The 16677-nt window shown below is 44.6% G+C and overlaps 1 protein-coding gene across 12 annotated transcripts in view; it reads left to right on the top strand.

Moving 5' to 3' along the window:
* Positions 1-16677, top strand: part of PTPRT (protein tyrosine phosphatase receptor type T) — a 1067282-nt gene that overhangs the window by 263713 nt on the left and 786892 nt on the right. For all 12 annotated transcript variants that reach the window (XM_047746505.1, XM_047746499.1, XM_047746504.1 and 9 more), the window contains exon 2: positions 219-344. In XM_047746505.1, the coding sequence (XP_047602461.1) occupies positions 219-344 (126 nt within the window). The remainder of the gene's footprint in view (positions 1-218; positions 345-16677) is intronic.

Below are 16677 nucleotides of genomic sequence, written 5' to 3'. Positions count from 1 at the left end.
TAAATGGGGGGGGGGTGTGCCTGCAGATGCCAACACCTTTCTTGAGAGCACCAAAGCAAATATAAAAATCCAATTTGCTTGCCTTTTTTTTCTTTGTTTTTTAAAATCTCCTCCGGAGTTCAACATTCAGAGCTGTAAATGAAGAGCTGATGAGACAGGGGTAACGAACCAAGTCTCAGACACAAGGATATATTTACCCATATCTCTTTTGTCTGTAGGTGGCTGTTCCTTCGATGAGCACTACAGCAACTGTGGTTATAGCGTGGCCCTGGGGACCAATGGATTTACGTGGGAGCAGATTAACACGTGGGAGAAACCAATGCTGGACCCAGCGGTGCCCACAGGTACGTGACCCACGGGGTTGGAGGCTGTGTTGAAGATGACTCACTTTTGGGATGACTTGTGGGGACAGACTTTCTTAGGGATCGGGCTGTCTGAGAGGGCAATAGACTGTTTGATTGGTAGTAAGTTTCTCATCCCCAGGGGTATTCAAACTAAGGCTGAGTTAATTCTTAAGGTAGGGGGTAGGAATCACATGTCACAGGGATTCAGTAACCTTTAGCATTTCTTTTAGTTCAAGATCCTAAGATTTAGGTACAAGTTAGGGCGTCCCTGGGTTTTGCTTGGGAACCTAAGAGTAGTTGGATTTTGTGGGAGAGAAATTCTGAAGAATGAGGTCATTCCTTTTCTTCCAGGACACAGACACATAGCTTGTATATATCTAGGGAAACTGGCACAGTCAGAATATTGCTCACAAAGTTAATGTTCTGACATCCCGAATGCCCAGCTTATCCTTGACCAGTGGAGCTAAAGGGCTAATGTACTTTCCTGATGGATAGCTGCTTGCGGCAGGCGTAGGAGAGTGACAGCTGATGTATTCTAGGGGAGATACGCTGGGAGAGGAACGCTCAGAATACATTTGGGGTGGGTTAGGCTTGGGTGAGTGGACTCTTGGAAAGGCTTACCCTAGGGACCTGAGCTGGGAAGTGTTGCCACTCTGGGAACATGGAGGGTCATCTCTTTGAATGTGTGATCCCAGGGTCAGCGGTAAAGATGCCAGGTTATTGGGAGAAGCACCGTCATGTCTGTGGTTCCTCCCTGCCCAAGGGCTCCCTCTAACCCACATGTTTGTCTTGTTTTTTCCCCAAGACCTTCTGGCACTCTTCCTCACTTTGGCCGCTAAATATGGGAGATCTCAGACTTGTTCTATACTATTTGCATGTGTATTAAGTTCTGCAGAGAAACAGAATGAACAGGACATAGAGAGAGATGCATTTAAGAGGAGATTTAGTACGGGCATTGGCTCAGACTCTGAGCAGTGCCATGCTCTGTGGTCTGCGAGCTGGAGAACCAGGAAAACCGGTGGTGTAATTCAGTCTGAGTCTGAAGGCCTGAGAATCCAGCGCTGATGGTATATACCTGATAGGAGTTCTAAATCCCAAGAATCAGGAGCACTGATGTTTGAGGGCAGGAGGGGATGGGTGCCCTTAGCTCAAGTAGAGAGAACGAATTCACCCTACCTTCCCCTTTTTGTTCTGTTTGGGCCCACAAGGGAGTGGATGATGCCTCCCGAGTTGGGGAGGGCCATCTGCCTTATTCAGTTTGCCGATTCAAGTGCTAATCTATTCTGGAAATCCCTCCTAGACACTCCCAGAAATAATGTTCTACCAGCAATTTGGGCATTTCGTAGCCCAGGAAAGTTGACATACAAGAGTAACCATCACACTCTGGCTGGCCTCCCCCCCTCCCATGCCTTCATTTGCCATCAGACCTCTTGTATGAACTCTAGACCTACACCCGCACTGCCTGGCTGCTGCGTCTTCTTGCCATGCTCTGGGGAGAGGGGTCTAACAGGAGGCCACTAAGCTGGAGACAGAGAAGATGCCCAGGGATGTGCAGGTAAGGGTGTGGCCTGCGTGGCCTCAGTGACTGTGAGTTTGGCTCCAAAGCAGGATGGTTCTGTATAGTTTGAGTTAAGGGTGTAAATTGTGTAAATTTTTCATGAGTATAGATACCAGCCCCAGGTGAAGTAAATCAGTGTGACGGTACAGAATTGAGCTTTGCAGATCTGGTAGGATCTTGCTTGGCCGTGAGCAGAGTCACCAACCATTACACGTGCCCCTTCGTAAGGTGACCGCAGGACAACCCGTATGCCTGTTGCCCTATCATCATTTTTAACACAGCTGACTTTATTCTCAGAAGTGTCTTGGTTTAGATGATAGAATTGCTCATTCTGTTAGGGACCCACAGAGGCCAGAACACTCTGCTGAAATGTACCGCATGCTCCGTTTTGCCTGGCCATCTTTGTGGTTGGCGGGATACCTCCAGATCTTCTGGTATGTGCATGTGTTTTGCATGCACACATAATTTCTTCCTGCCTCTCCTTAGCCCACCTGTAGGGTCTTGTAGGCTCTCCAAACTCAACAGCTCCAGCACTGAGCTCCTGATTCCCATCTCTCACTCCCTGTGCCCTTGCTTTGCCACGTTCTTGTCAGGAAAGACCACTCTCCATAGAACCTTCTATTCCATCTCATTCTCTTGTTCTACCCCTTTGTGTCTTAGCATCATCACGGTTTTCTTGCGATAGCATTTCTGAGATACTTCAGCTTGGGTCCATTCTTTCTGCTAATACTCCCATTGTGTCCGATGCTTTTTCTCAACAAGCGTGTCACAACAATGCACGTCACCGTGGATGTTGTTCATTCCGTGTATGTTTTACCCCCAGATGAGACATTCTTTGTGCCTAGGGACCATGACAGTCTTGTCCATAGCTTTATCTTAGTGCTTAATACAGTGCATCCTACCTGTTATGAACAAAATAACATTTCTTTGGATGGATGCGTGGACGGATAGCCAAATAGCCTTTATCAAGTGCATTTTGCTTTTTTTTAACTCAAAGATTTTGTTTGTTCTCTGTTCCTTATTATTTCTTTTTTGAATTGAGGTACAGTTGACATACAATCTTACATTAATTGTGGGTGTGCTACGTAGTGACTGAACAAGTCTGTATGTCATGCTATGCTCACCCCAAGTGTAGCCATCACCTGTCTCCATACACTGCTGTTATAACACCATTAATACTCCGCATGCTGTGCCTTTCATCCTCGTGAGCCGGTCTCATTCCATAACTGGAATTCCGTATTTCTCACCCCGCTTCACCCATTTTGTGCATGCCCCTATTTTCCCTCCCTCTGGCAACCATCGGTTTATTCTCTGGACTTAAGGGTTTGATTCTATTTTCTGTCTCTTCATTTGTTTTTCCGACTCCACGTGTAACTGAAATCAGATGGTATTTGTCTTTCTCTGACTTAAGTCTCAAGTGTTTCTTAAATGGAGAAATGAATGATAAACTTCTGGAAATGCCTTTGGGCCCTCTATTACCTGATGAAATTTTCATCTTTCATCATTCAAGGTGAATTCATTCAAGATGAATTTTTCATCTTTCCTATAATCTTTCCATTTTACAGATTGGGAAACCAAGGGTCTGAAAAGCTGAGGGACATTGCTTTTCCCACCGTGCCGATCTCTCTTCTCAAAGGAGTGACTCTTGCTTCTAATCTTGATTTTCTCAGTCCTCATTATGGCACAGTGTCATTTCATAAATATTGGATTGGGCTAATACAATCTTCTGAGCTTTTCTAAATAAAGGCATTTGATAATGATCACTGAAATTATTCTGTCACGATGCGCCAGTGGATTTCCACGGCTCTGTGTGCTGCTTAAGCAAAGAGGCATGAAAGTGAATTTGGATTAGGCAAAATTGTTTGTTCTTCTCCTGGGCAAAAACTGAAATCTTACTTTCCTTCTGTAAAACCAGCAGTTTCCATCCTTTGGAAGTCTGGTTCGAGTCTGTTTATTCAGATGTTCCACAACCTTTGACTGATCCCCTTCTGTGTGACAGACCATGCTGGGGTATGGATGGATCACACAGTGTCATTTTGGCACTTAGGCCCTCTACTGGCTTCTCCTGGCACATGGGTCGAAATCTGAACTCCTTGCTACAGCCTGCGTGATCTAGTGTCCTCTCCAAGCCCTTTTTCTTCTCCGAATGCCCCCAGACACACTGGCTCCTGTTGGTTCCTTGGAGACTGAACAACCACCACTTCCTTTCCTGGCTCAGGACATTTGCACATGCTGTTCCCTTTTACTGGAATGGCCTTCTTCACTCTCCACTTGGCCGGTTTCTTCAGGCCTCAGCTCAAATGACTCCGCAGGGGGATGGTCCCTTGCCAGTCTGTGTAAAGAAAGAGCCCCTCCTTGTTCTTCCCATAGTATCCTATTCTTGGCTTTCAAATTTCTTGACATAAGTGTGTCTCAAGACCAGCTTACTCCATTCCTGTGCTATAGATCAGTGACTCTGAGCCCTTAACCCCACTGCCTCAGCTTCCTCTTCTTTAGCATGGGAACCAGTAGGAGAGTTAAACAGAATGATGCCTATCTAAGTGCGAAGTGTCTGCACATAGTAGGGTTTCATCGGTCCTGGTTGCCTGGTGTTCGGTTCTGGTTCTTACAGTCTCTGGAACTGTAAGTCTGAGTTCTCCTTAGAGAACTTGCCCCTTCCTTCAAGTTCACCTGACCCCAGATGCTGTTTTACCCCGGTGTGCCACCCAGCAGGTGGTCTGCACGGGTCCCCTGTGGGACCAGAGAGGCTTTTCAGTACCCAGGGTACTTGCTGCCCCGAGGACTTGCACACCTCCTCTATCTGAGGGTAGATAGTTAATTCAGTGCTGCACACAGTCACTCTCAGAATCTTTTCCTCATCCCTTTCCATGGGCAGAGCCCTTGGCCTGGCATTCCAGGCCTCAAAGCTGTTTGGTCCTGACCTCATCTTCATTGGGGCTACCCCAGTGGCGTGGGGGTTGCTGCACCCACAGAGCCTCCCTGGAAACCTAGGTCTGGTCCCTGGCACTTCCTGCAGGTGCCTCTGGTTTCTAGCTTTGTCTTCCCAGCCTTGGGATAGTGTCCACGTGTCCACCCCGGGAGACAGCCCGAGGCCCAATCGGGGTGGGGGGCCCCTTGGGAGCTGGAGGGAGATTCAGGAGTGTAGGTGTCCTTTCGAAAGGTCTGGAGCCAGAGGCAATGGGGCTTGGGACGCGTCCCTCAGTTTCTTCTGCTCATAGGCTGTTTGGGTGTTGGTATGAGGTAAGGCTGACTCTCAGGCTGAAAACCCACATGTGCTAGAAATGCTGCCTTTGTATCAACTTATATGTCCCCCTTCCGTAGGGGTTTGCAGATGTCCTGGGGACTTTAACAGGCCAGGCTGTTGTGGTTTCCTCTTAGAAGCCCACTGTCCCATTCCCATGGTCCCTTTGGGTCTAGTAATTCTCGGGCTGCTCTCCAGGCTTGGATCTCTTGTGTGTGCCCAGGGGCATCACCCAGCATCCTTTCAAGAGCTGGTGCCACAGAGCAGTATGGGACCAGCGGGACCCATCCCTCACCCTCCTCACTGTGGAAGAGTCTCTCCTCACTTTGGAAACCCCAAAGGCACGACTTTGTTGGCCTGACCCTTGTCAAACGCCTCATTTCTTGAGTATGTGTAAGCGTTCAAACAAGAGAGGAAAGAAGGAGCCCTTGACTTCAGGCTCCTCCTTCTCTGCATCTTGCACAGATTTCTAGAGCAGAGACATGCCAAGATCCTCATTAGTTGCCTGACTGGAAGGGGCAGATGTTAAGAAACATCAGAGAAAACATACAGAAGCATTCGCACAGATGGGTGTACTGCAGCCAGTTGGCCTGCCACAGAGGCGGGTGCGGTCTCCAAGTTGTGGTGCCCGTTTCCCTTTATGCCACTGGTCCTGGGCGGCCCTCACACAGTAGGCCTGGTGGAGGGAGAGAGACACAGACGCACGGGGGAGGTGGCCCCGTGAAGACAGAAGCAGAGATTGGAGCCATGCATCTATAGGCCACGGAATGGCACAGACTACCGGCAGACACCAGAAGCCTCCTTCCCTGGAGCCTTCAGAGAGAACAGGTCCCTGCCAGCCCCTTGATTTCAGACTCGTCGACCCCTTTCTCTCTGAGAGGATACGTTTCTGTTGTCTTAAGCTGCCCAGTTCCTGGCAATTTGTTATGGCAGCCCTAGGACACTGTTCCTGGGGCCATCACATACCTGTATCCTGATCCCATTACCTTGTCTACAGTAGGACTCACAGCAGAGTGCTGAAGGGTTGGAACCTTTCCTTCCCTTGAAGAGAACGGACATTCTTCTCTGTGTTGATTCTAACCAAGAATTCGATTAGATGAAATGTGTAGGAAAATCCTTCATGTGCCGCCAACCTGTGAGTTCAGGGATCCTGTCTCCTCTTTCTTTGGAGAAAACTAAGTGCCAGAATGATAAAGCGATTGGTCCAACCTCAGGCAAGTTCTGTATGAAAGAGGAGTGAGGCTTCAAATCCAGGGTAAACATATGTTGTATACGTGGCAGTGTCCCCGACTAAACAGCTTTTCGAATTGTTTCTGTTTAAAGTCGTGATCCGTGATTGCGAAAATAGTGTATATTCGTTGTAAAGAATGATCACAGTAGAGGTAGTGATGAGGCACAAAGTAAAAGCCATATAGGCACACACACTTACATAAATCTGTATTTTTCTCCTTCCTGCTAGTTTTAAGCCTTTCCCCATGTCCTTAAATATTCCTCAAAAGCATACTTTCTAAAGGTTTCATAGTTTTCCATTATAGTGATGTTTCTTGATTTATTCAAGCACACTATAGTGTTGCATATTTAAGTTCTTTGCAGAGTTACCCACTCCTGAATCACGTTGCAGCGAATGTTCTCATACATACATCTCCGTGTTCCTCTCGCGCAGAAGTGCCCCCATTTGCCTTCATATGTATGGATTTCTGTAGTCCCTGGTGTACCACACAGAGAGTGATTGTGTATTACTTTTGACATCTGAGCGAAGAATATCATCCGTGTGTCAAACATGGAATCCTGGATACTTAACTATGAATTCATGTAGGGAATCTCTGTGGTGCGTTCTGAAGCCATCAGCACAAGTCAGGAGATAGTCACGGTCCCCTTGAGTGCGCTGTGTTCCAGCCCTTCAGGTACTGGTTGGAGACGTTCTGAGGATTAGCAGGAATGATGCTCAAAATAGTAATCAGCCAGAGAGCCGTCCAGGTGCTGACAGGTCAAGGTGGACATGGGCTGTAAGAGCAGATTGGGCTCTCAGTGCTTCTTCGCCGGGTAATGAGCTGCTCCTTAGTCTGCTGCTCAGCTAGCTTCTGTTCTCCTGGGAGGTGGGGCAGTGGATGTTTGCCCCGCAAACATTTGAATTGTTCTTACTAATAATTGAACTTTCTCGTGATCAGACCCTGGCATCTGTCTCCAGCCTCAGGCTCCCCTTCTGCCCTCTCTGCTTCCCTTTCTCCTTCTATATAATCATGTGAGGGAGGCCTTTGTGTTCTTGTTTTGGGAGTCCAGGCTCCAATTCTCCCTGATTTTGAGAATCTCCCACTATGGGGCATCTTGGTGTGGAATGTGGAACTTGCTGGAAGGTGAAGGTGCCAGGAATTTACTACCCCTGGCAGCCTGGATGTGGTTGGACATGCGGTCTGGATGCAACCTGTTGCCCATTCCTGCCCAGGACTTTCCTTCTAGGGAGAACAGGCCAGAGGCCTGTGCCGTGGGGTGTCCAGTGATAGGCGTGGTGTCTGAGCCACAAGAGATACTGAATGAGGTTGGCACACTGCCTTCTTCTTGGTTCCCTAGAACTCCCTTAATTTTTGCTTATTTTTCAAGGCTATCTCTAGCTTCCTATTCATGATGAGCCTCCCAGTCTTCTTCTAGAACATTCCATTTTGGGAAAGATTGTCCTAGTTGACTTTTCTTGTTTTCAGCCCCAAACCTTGCAGGTCACACCATCATGCCTTTGGCTAGAAAGGCGTTTTCCTCTCTCCCTTCCTCTTACATCAAAATGCTGAACATGGTGAGTGCTGTGAAATGTATAAGCCTGACGATTCACAGACCTGTACCCCTGGGGCAAATGATACATTTTATGTTAATAAAAATAACAACAACAACAACAACAAATGCTAGACAGATTTCACCTCCTCTAGGAGGGCCTCCCTGATTCTACCCACATGGAATAGCCTCTTCTCTGTCCTCCTGTAGCTGAGTTTTTACATCTATGATTCCTCCCTGAAGCTGTGAGCTACTTGAGGGCCTGGGCTGCTTCTCAGTGCTGCCTTCTCTGTGTTCTGCATGGGGCTTGACACAGGGAAAGTGATCCATTTACATAATAAATTATCATTAGGGGTAAGCATTGGGAAAGTCGAGAGCAAGTGGCTGTCAGGGAAGTTTTGGGAGAGCCCTGGATGGGCTGCTGCTTTCTCTGGCATGTTCGCGGTGCTTGGAGCATCTGCAGCTTTCCAATCTCGAGTGCTGCCTCTCAGCCTGAGGAGGCTGCCATCATGATGGGCCGTTTGGTCCCAGGGCCTGGCTTGTCGAGCCTCTTTTGCTCTAGAGTTGATCCTTGGGGCAAATGAAAGGATCTTGGGGATTATCCCTTCCTTTACTCTGGGGCCTGGCACAGACCCAGGAGTGTGCAAATCTGCTTGTGGCACATGTAAGAGGCTCCTCATTGTATGGGGAGTATGATATGTCCCCAAACCGCCCTACTGTTTCTTTAATGCAGCGCTTACATTGCAACGATCGGGAAGTGGAGGCCTTTAACCGTCCTTAATCACTTCTGATATTATTATTGATTGGCTTAAAGCTGTGAGCTCTTAAGTTCCCATTTAGCCACTGTTAAGTCAATACATTTTTTCTTCCCTATTTAATGATAAATATTATATATTCGTTTTTAAAGAAATGCTGAGCCTATCCATATACGTTAACTCTCTCTGTCACCATCTCCATTCCTTCAAATATCATGATTAACAGGTCGATGTGTATCGAGAAAGAGGAAGAGGAGGAGGGGAGGGGAGGGGAGGGAGGGAGGGAGAGTATATGGATGTGGTATTAGTGATGATGATAGGAGGGAAGCAGTATTTATGTGGTGCTTCTGATGTGGCAGGTACTATCCTAAGTACCTTAAATGTATTCCTTAATCCACTAAGAGTGCTCTGATGCAAATACTAGGATCTGTATGTTACAGATTGGGGAGCTGGTGTCACAAAAAGCTTCTGTGACTTGCCCAAGGTCATAGTTAGCCTGTGGTGGAGCCAGGATTTGCCTGCAGGCAGTATGTGCCCGTAGTCCGTACTCTGGACCACCTCACTCTAGTGCCTCCTGGGAATGCCAATGATGAATCAGGCTGTGGTTCCCAATAGCTGTGTCATTACCTTCATAGCACCCACTTGGATCTAGCGTTCACCTGCCAGGGCTGCATGGTCTTTCGCCAGAGAGAGGCACCATGTTTATTTAACATCCAGGAAATGGCAGTGGGAGAAGAAAAGGAAAAGCCAAAATGTACCCACATGTCCAAATAAAAGACAAGATCTTTGTCTCCAGACAGCTCTTGGAAAAGTTCTTATAGGGCATTTTTATATTATGGGACGGTCTTTTGTGTACTTTGAACCATAAAATTAATTAGGGAAACTACATTAACCCATAGTGACCCCAATCAGGGCGAGTTTGGGATGTTTACAGTGATAAACAAATTGGTAGGGGGAAAAAAGACAAGAAAATTGAAGACATGCTTAGTGTATTATTCTGGAGGATATGAGCACATGAGAACAAGTGATAAGGATGGCTTGGAAAAGCAGCAGAAAGGATCTTTTTGATGATGAAAATATACATGGGTTAGTAACTGGGAAAATAGTCCTATTCTAATATCCACATGGATGCTTGCCTTGATATCCAGCTTTCTGTGATATCCAACCTCAATTCAAAAGTCAACAAAACAGGGGCGCCTGGGTGGCTCAGTGGGTTAAGCCGCTGCCTTCGGCTCAGGTCATGATCTCGGAGTCCTGGGATCAAGTCCCGCATCGGGCTCTCTGCTCAGCAGGGAGCCTGCTTCCTCCTATCTCTCTGCCTGCCTCTCTGCCTGCTTGTGATCTCTCTCTGTCAAATAAATAAATAAAATCTTTAAAAAAAAAAAAGTCAACAAAACAAAGACAACCTACCGAATGGGAGAAGATATTTGCAAATGATCCTATCTGATAAGGGGTTAATAGCCAAAATACATAAAAAACTTATACCTCAACACCAGAAAAGCCAAATAATTTAATTAAAAAGTGGGCAGAGAACATGAATAGACATTCTTCCACAGATGACCTACAGCTGACCAATAGACACATGAGAAAATGCTCAAACTCACTAATCATCTGGGAAATACAAATTCAAGCCACAGTGAGAAACTTCTTTACCTCGGTCAGAATGGCTAAAATCAAAACCACAAGAAATTATGTGTTGGCAAGGAAGTGGAGAAAAAGGAACCTTTGGGCACTGTTGGTGGGAATGCAAATCGGTGCAGCCATTGTGGAAAAGAGTATGGAGCCTCAGAAAGTTAAAAATAGAATTACATGATCCAGTAATGCCACTACTGGATATTTACCCAAAGAAAACAAAAGCACTAATTCAAAAAGATACATGAACCTCCTTACTGTAGCAGTATTTACAGTAGTCAAGATATGGAAGCAACTCAGGTGTCCATCAGTACGTGAATGGATAAGGAAAGTGTGTACACACACACATACACACACACACACACTCACATTGAATTATTACTCAGCCATAAAAAGAAGGAAGTCTTGCCATTTGTAACGACATGGGTGGAACTTGAGGATGTTGTGCTAAGTGAATAAGTCACAGAAAGACAAATATTATATGATTTCACTCATGTGGAATTAAACAACAATAACAACAAAAATGAACAAAGAAAAACACAAACAAAAAACCAGATTCTTAAAAACAGAAGAAACTGGCAGTTGCTGGGGGCAAGGGGGTGGGAGAATGGATGAAATAAAGGAGATTAGAATATGCTTATCATGATAGAAATGTATAGAATTGTTAGATCACTATATTGTACACCTGAAACCATTATAACATGGTATGTTAACTATACTAAAATAAAAAAAAATTCCAAAACATTGTTAACTTGTATCTATAAACAAAATACCTGAACTATATTTTCTGGACTATAAAAAATGTAATACATCTAAATGTTATAATTAGAGGTAAAGGTGATGTATATAGGTGTCGTTCAGTCTAAGAAGTGCTTGTTCCGAGGACAAACCCAGATTCCGGTGGTGCAGGTGACAAATTCAAGGGATAATATGTGGGAATGGATCATAAACCACTATTTTGTGACTGAACACATGTGCACCACTTACTGGGTGGTGTTCTACTAGTTCTAGTTCTACTAGTGATTGTTACTTTTTTTTTTTTTTACCAGTTTAATACTTGTACAGAGTGGTACTATTAACTATCCTTATTTTACACATGAGGAAACAGAGGCTTAGAATGTGGAGTAACTCACCCAAAAGTTAGTTGTAAATGGAGGAGCTGAGATCTGAACCCAGGCACTCTTTCTCCAGAGTCTGTGCTCTGAACCGCTCTCTGTTTATAACACAATATACCATTTTACGACATGATTTTAAGTATGTGTCCTTACATCATATCCTAGGCATCTTAAGTAGACATCTGACTAATTCATCTACATGCTGAATATTTCATGTATTAAAAAATAAAAAAGCCTGAAAACTTTTTGTGGGGTCTTCTCCCTGGGAAATAAGGGAAATGTCCTACTTTTGGGCATTGGGGATTGACCATCCTATGAGTTTGTTGAATGGAGTAAGCCATCAGTGGCCACCTTAATGCAGACAGAGTAAGCCTGTGGATTGTTCTGGATAATTAGTCACAGACCTCAATCTGGACAGCAGAGGTGACTTGCACCATGACTCTCAGTGTTTTGCTGAGTCTACTTCAGCCCCTCCTGAGACGAACAGGCCAAGAGGAAGATACTGCCCAGAATCCCCACAATCCTAGTGTTGCCAGCTCAGTGGAGAGGGTGAGGTTTCCATGGACTGTTCATCTGGTTTAGCTGCTGTTCTGGGGTTGGGCTCCTCCAAGCGAACACCTTGTTGAGTATATGGATTGTCTTGTCCTTAGGAAAAGGATTTTCTTTATGCTTTGAATACTACAGTAATTTGGATTATACTTACATATTATGAGAGGTTTGATAAGAAAAGTATGGTTTAGCAGAAATATAGTTTATTCAATTCAGTGCAAATAATATGGCTCTTGTGTGACTCCATAAAATAGGGTCCAATAATCTGGAAAATCCCAAGAACCCATTGTAGTCCCATTTGGGAATGTCCCAGACCAGTCGTGTCCAGCATGGTGGCCACTGGACACATGTGGCTATTGGGCGCTTTACATGTGGCTACTTCTATACGTGTAAAATGCACACTGGATTTTTGAAGACTTCGTATGAAAAAAAAGAATGTCAAGCATCAATTAATGCTTTATATATTGGTTGTCTGTAGGGACGCCTGGGTGGCTCGGTTGGACGACTGCCTTCGGCTCAGGTCATGATCCTGGAGTCCCGGGATCGAGTCCCGCATTGGGCTCCCAGCTCCACGGGGAGTCTGCTTCTCTCTCTGACCTTCTCCTAGCTCATGCTCTCTCTCACTGTCTCTCTCTCAAATAAATAAATAAAATCTTTAAAAAAAAAAAAAAATATATATATATATATTGGTTGTCTGTCAAAATGATTATATCTTAGATATCGTAGATTATATGTTAGATATATTATATCTTAGATTATATTTTAGATCTATATCATTATATGTAGATTATACTTATATCTTAGATTATATCTTAGATATATTTTAGCTATAACTAAGATTATATCTTTGGTAAAATCATTAAGATTTAATCACCTTTCCTTTTTTTTTTTTTTAACCTTTTAAAATGTGGCTACTAGAAAATTTGAAATTAACCTGTGTGGCTCACATTATGTTTCATTGTCTAGCACCATCCTAGATTATCAGATTTTTATTGTGTCGGTTGTACCAGTTAGGAATGTCTCTTTCATACTAATAGCTAGCATTTATTGAGCACTTACTATATGCCAGGCACTTTAAATGTCTTTACTCCTGAATGGTTAACAACAGACCTTTGTAGTACCATTGTGCTCCCTATTTTGCTCATGGGGAAACTGAGGCACAAAGAGATTAAGTAAGTTGCTCTTAGTCACAGAGGTACTAAGTGGCAGAGAGGGGACTGGAATGAAATCAAGCCCAGTTCAGTATCTCACAGTGATGCTCTCAGGCTTGCCACCTTTTGACACATGGACATGGGACTGTGTTCACTTGACCCTTTGAACCTCAGTTTCCCTGGTGAGGAGGAGGTTGGAACATCCCTGAGGCCCCTCCAGTGCTGCTCTTCCTGTGGTTTCTTTGTGGTCCCGTGGGAGCCGTGGGAATATGTTGCGGCTGGGGTAGGCACTCTGTCTTCTACCAGGCTGTTCAGTTAGCCTGGCCCTCCTTACTTGGTGGGGAGGGAGACAGTCCTTAGTGCCTGTCCCAGCTCTGCCACTAATCTGGGACTTGGCAGGTCAGCTCCTTTTCTCTGTGCTTCCCTGCATCTTTTTCTGTGAAATAAGTAATAAGGAATCCTGGATTTTGGTCCTTGCTCTGCCATGAACATGCTCTATGGCCATGGACCAAGCATCATCCCTACCGGGTCTTATTTACCTTATACATAAAATCAGGAGTTAATTTCTTCTGACTCTAGCGGTCTTTGATTTGTAATTTTTGATTCAAGAAGGAAAGGATACATTTTTTAAAGATTTTATTTATTTATTTGAGAGCAAGAGTGAGAGAAAGAGTGAGCGTGAGCAGGGAGAGGAACAGGCAGAGGGAGAAGCAGGCTTTCCACTGAGCAGGAGCCCGACGTGGGGCTTGATCCCAGGACTCTGGGATCATGACCTGAGCTGAAGGCAGGCACTTAACTGACTGAGCCACTCAGACACCCCAAAAAGGATATCTTTTTAAAGGGAGAAATTAAGTGACACATTTATAAAATACAATGTCTGTAAAAAATCCTTTGGTCTTATCCCCTTATCTGTCTGTCTGTTTTTCTGTCAATCATGGTAGCTGGAAGGAATCAGCTTGACAGGGGAATTTGTCTTCATGAGTGTGCACAGATGGGCACAGGAAGATAAACCTCTCTGTCAACCTTCCTCCATTCTCAGAGCTGCAGTAATCTACCCCAACCCTTAAGATCTTGTGTACATCTTCAGATTTTATTTTCCTGCAGTTGCTAATCAGTGAGACATTTGGTCACTTTAGAGAAACTTCCCCATTCTCTGAGAAAAGACTTGCCCTCCTCCTGCGTCACCCCCAGTCCGTACAGTGTTGCCGCTATGCTCTGTGCTGATACATGCCGCTTCAGTTTCGGAAAGCAACCTTTACTGTAGCAAGTTGGTTTTTAAACTTTGCTAGAACCTGCCAGTGTCTTTTAAAAATGCGTCCTCAGGGCGCCTGGGTGGCTCAGTGGGTTAAAGCCTCTGCCTTCAGCTCAGGTCATGATCCCAGGGTCCTGGGATCGAGCCCCGCATCGGGCTCTCTGCTCAGCAGAGAGCCTGCTTCCCTTCCTCTCTCTCTCTGCCTGCCTCTCTGCCTACTTGTGATCTCTGTCTGCCAAATATATAAATAAAATCTTAAAAAAAATAAAAAATAAAAAATAATAATGCATCCTCTCCCAAGTGTTGTGTTCCTCAAGAAAGCCAGGGTATATTTTCTCAGCATTCTCAAAGCATTACTTGTCACTAGTGAAGCAATTAAAAAAACTACGGATGAACAAAAAGCCTGTGTTCTTTGTTAAGAGTCCTGAGAGTTCCTATGTTCAAAATAAGATTTAGAGCTTCTAGAAACCTTCTCAGCTATAGCTGTTATCATGTACTGGCATGAGGAATCTGTCATTTGGGGTTTAAGAACGCAGAAACCCCCCTAGGTATTTGAATCAGGAAGGTATTTAACATAGGGTGTTAGAGGCTTAAATCTTTGGAAACCCATATAGGGTTAAGTGACTTTGAACAAGGGTGCCAGGACCACACAGTGCGGAAAGAATGGTCTCTTCAACAGGTTGTATTGGGAAAACTAGAGGGAAGGGCGCAGTTGGACTCTTATACCATACCATCCACAAAAATAAACTCAAAATGGATTAAAGACCTCAACCTAAGACTGAAACTATGAAAGTCCTAGGAGAAAACAAGAGAAAAGCTTCATGATGGATTTGACAGTGATTTTTTAGATAAGACAACAAAAGCAGAGACAAAACAAAAATAGGCAAGTGGGACTACATCCAACTTCAAAACTGCAAATCAAAGGAAATAGAGTGAAAAGGCAACCTGTGGAAAGGGAGAAAAATATTTGCAAATCATGCACCTGTGAAAGGGTTAATATCCTGACTGTATAAAGAATTCTTAAAACTCAACAGCAAAACACCCAAATAACTGGGTTAAAAAAATGGGCAAAAGAGCTCCTGGGTGGCTCGGTGGGTTAAAGCCTCTGTCTTCGGCTTGGGTCATGATCCCAGGGTCCTGAGATCGAGCCCCACATTGGGCTCTCTGCTCAGTGGTGAGCCTGCTCTCCCCCACTCGCTGCCTGCCTCTGCCTGCTTGTGATCTCTGTCTGTCAAATAAATAAATAAAATCTTTAAAAAAAAATGGGCAGAGGACTTGAGTAGATATTTCTGCAAAGAAGTTATAAAATAGCCAAGAAGCATATGAAAAGATGTTCAACTTCACTAATCATTAGGGAAATGCAAGTCAAACTAACTGAGCTATTGCCCAGCATACAGTAGGATGGTAGTAGTAGTAACAATGGGAATAATAAAGAGAAAATAATAGACACTGGGGAAGATTCCAGAAAGTCTGTACTCTTGTGCTTTGTTGGTGGGGATGTAAAATGATGGAGTCACTATGGAAGACTATATGAAGTTTCGTCAAAAAATTAAAGATCACTATATGATCTAGCAATTTTACCCAAAGCAGGATCTCCAAGAGAGGGATGCACTCCCATGTTCCTTGCGGCAGCATTCATGATAGTGAAGGAGTGGAAGCAACCAAATGTCCCATCAACAGATGAACGGAATAAAGACAATTTGGTCTATACACACAATGGAATAATACTCAGCCTTAAAAAAGGAAAGACTATCACATGCTACAATGTGGATGAACCTTGTCGGCTTTATCATCCTGATTTTAAGACTTTATGTTACATTTTTAGATTGTGCAAAATGGAAAATGATAACAGAAAGGTTGTTTGCTTGGATGGAAAGACTGCTTTCCTGCAATTGAAAGGAAACTTCTATAACCTCTGTCCTTGGTTCTCTGTGTAGCTGACTTTTGGAAAGGCTGCTGGAAGCATATACACATACAGAGTTCGTGGACGCTATAGCCCAGAAGGACATGCGTGGAGGACCTGGAACAAAGCTATTTAGTTTCTCTCTGCCTCAGGGTTTTCTTTAACCTACTGCATAAAGGTAATGCGATTGGAGGATGTGGAGATTAAATGAGATAATATGAGAACATGGGACAAAATGCTTGGTGCATGGGCACGTGGTAGGTCCTCTCTGACATCCGCTTGCACCTCCTCCTTGTCCTGCTCAGCTGGGGCTCACTGTGTGGGTGCAGTGTTAACTTGTCTATACTGAAGGGAAACTCTGAGGCCTTATCAGGTCTGAATTGTGTGTCTGTGTTTGTGTGTGAGAGAGACTAGACA

Source organism: Lutra lutra, chromosome 9 (assembly GCF_902655055.1).
Source record: "Lutra lutra chromosome 9, mLutLut1.2, whole genome shotgun sequence".
Lineage (NCBI taxonomy): Eukaryota > Metazoa > Chordata > Mammalia > Carnivora > Mustelidae > Lutra > Lutra lutra.
This window is presented reverse-complemented; position numbering and strand designations above follow the sequence as displayed.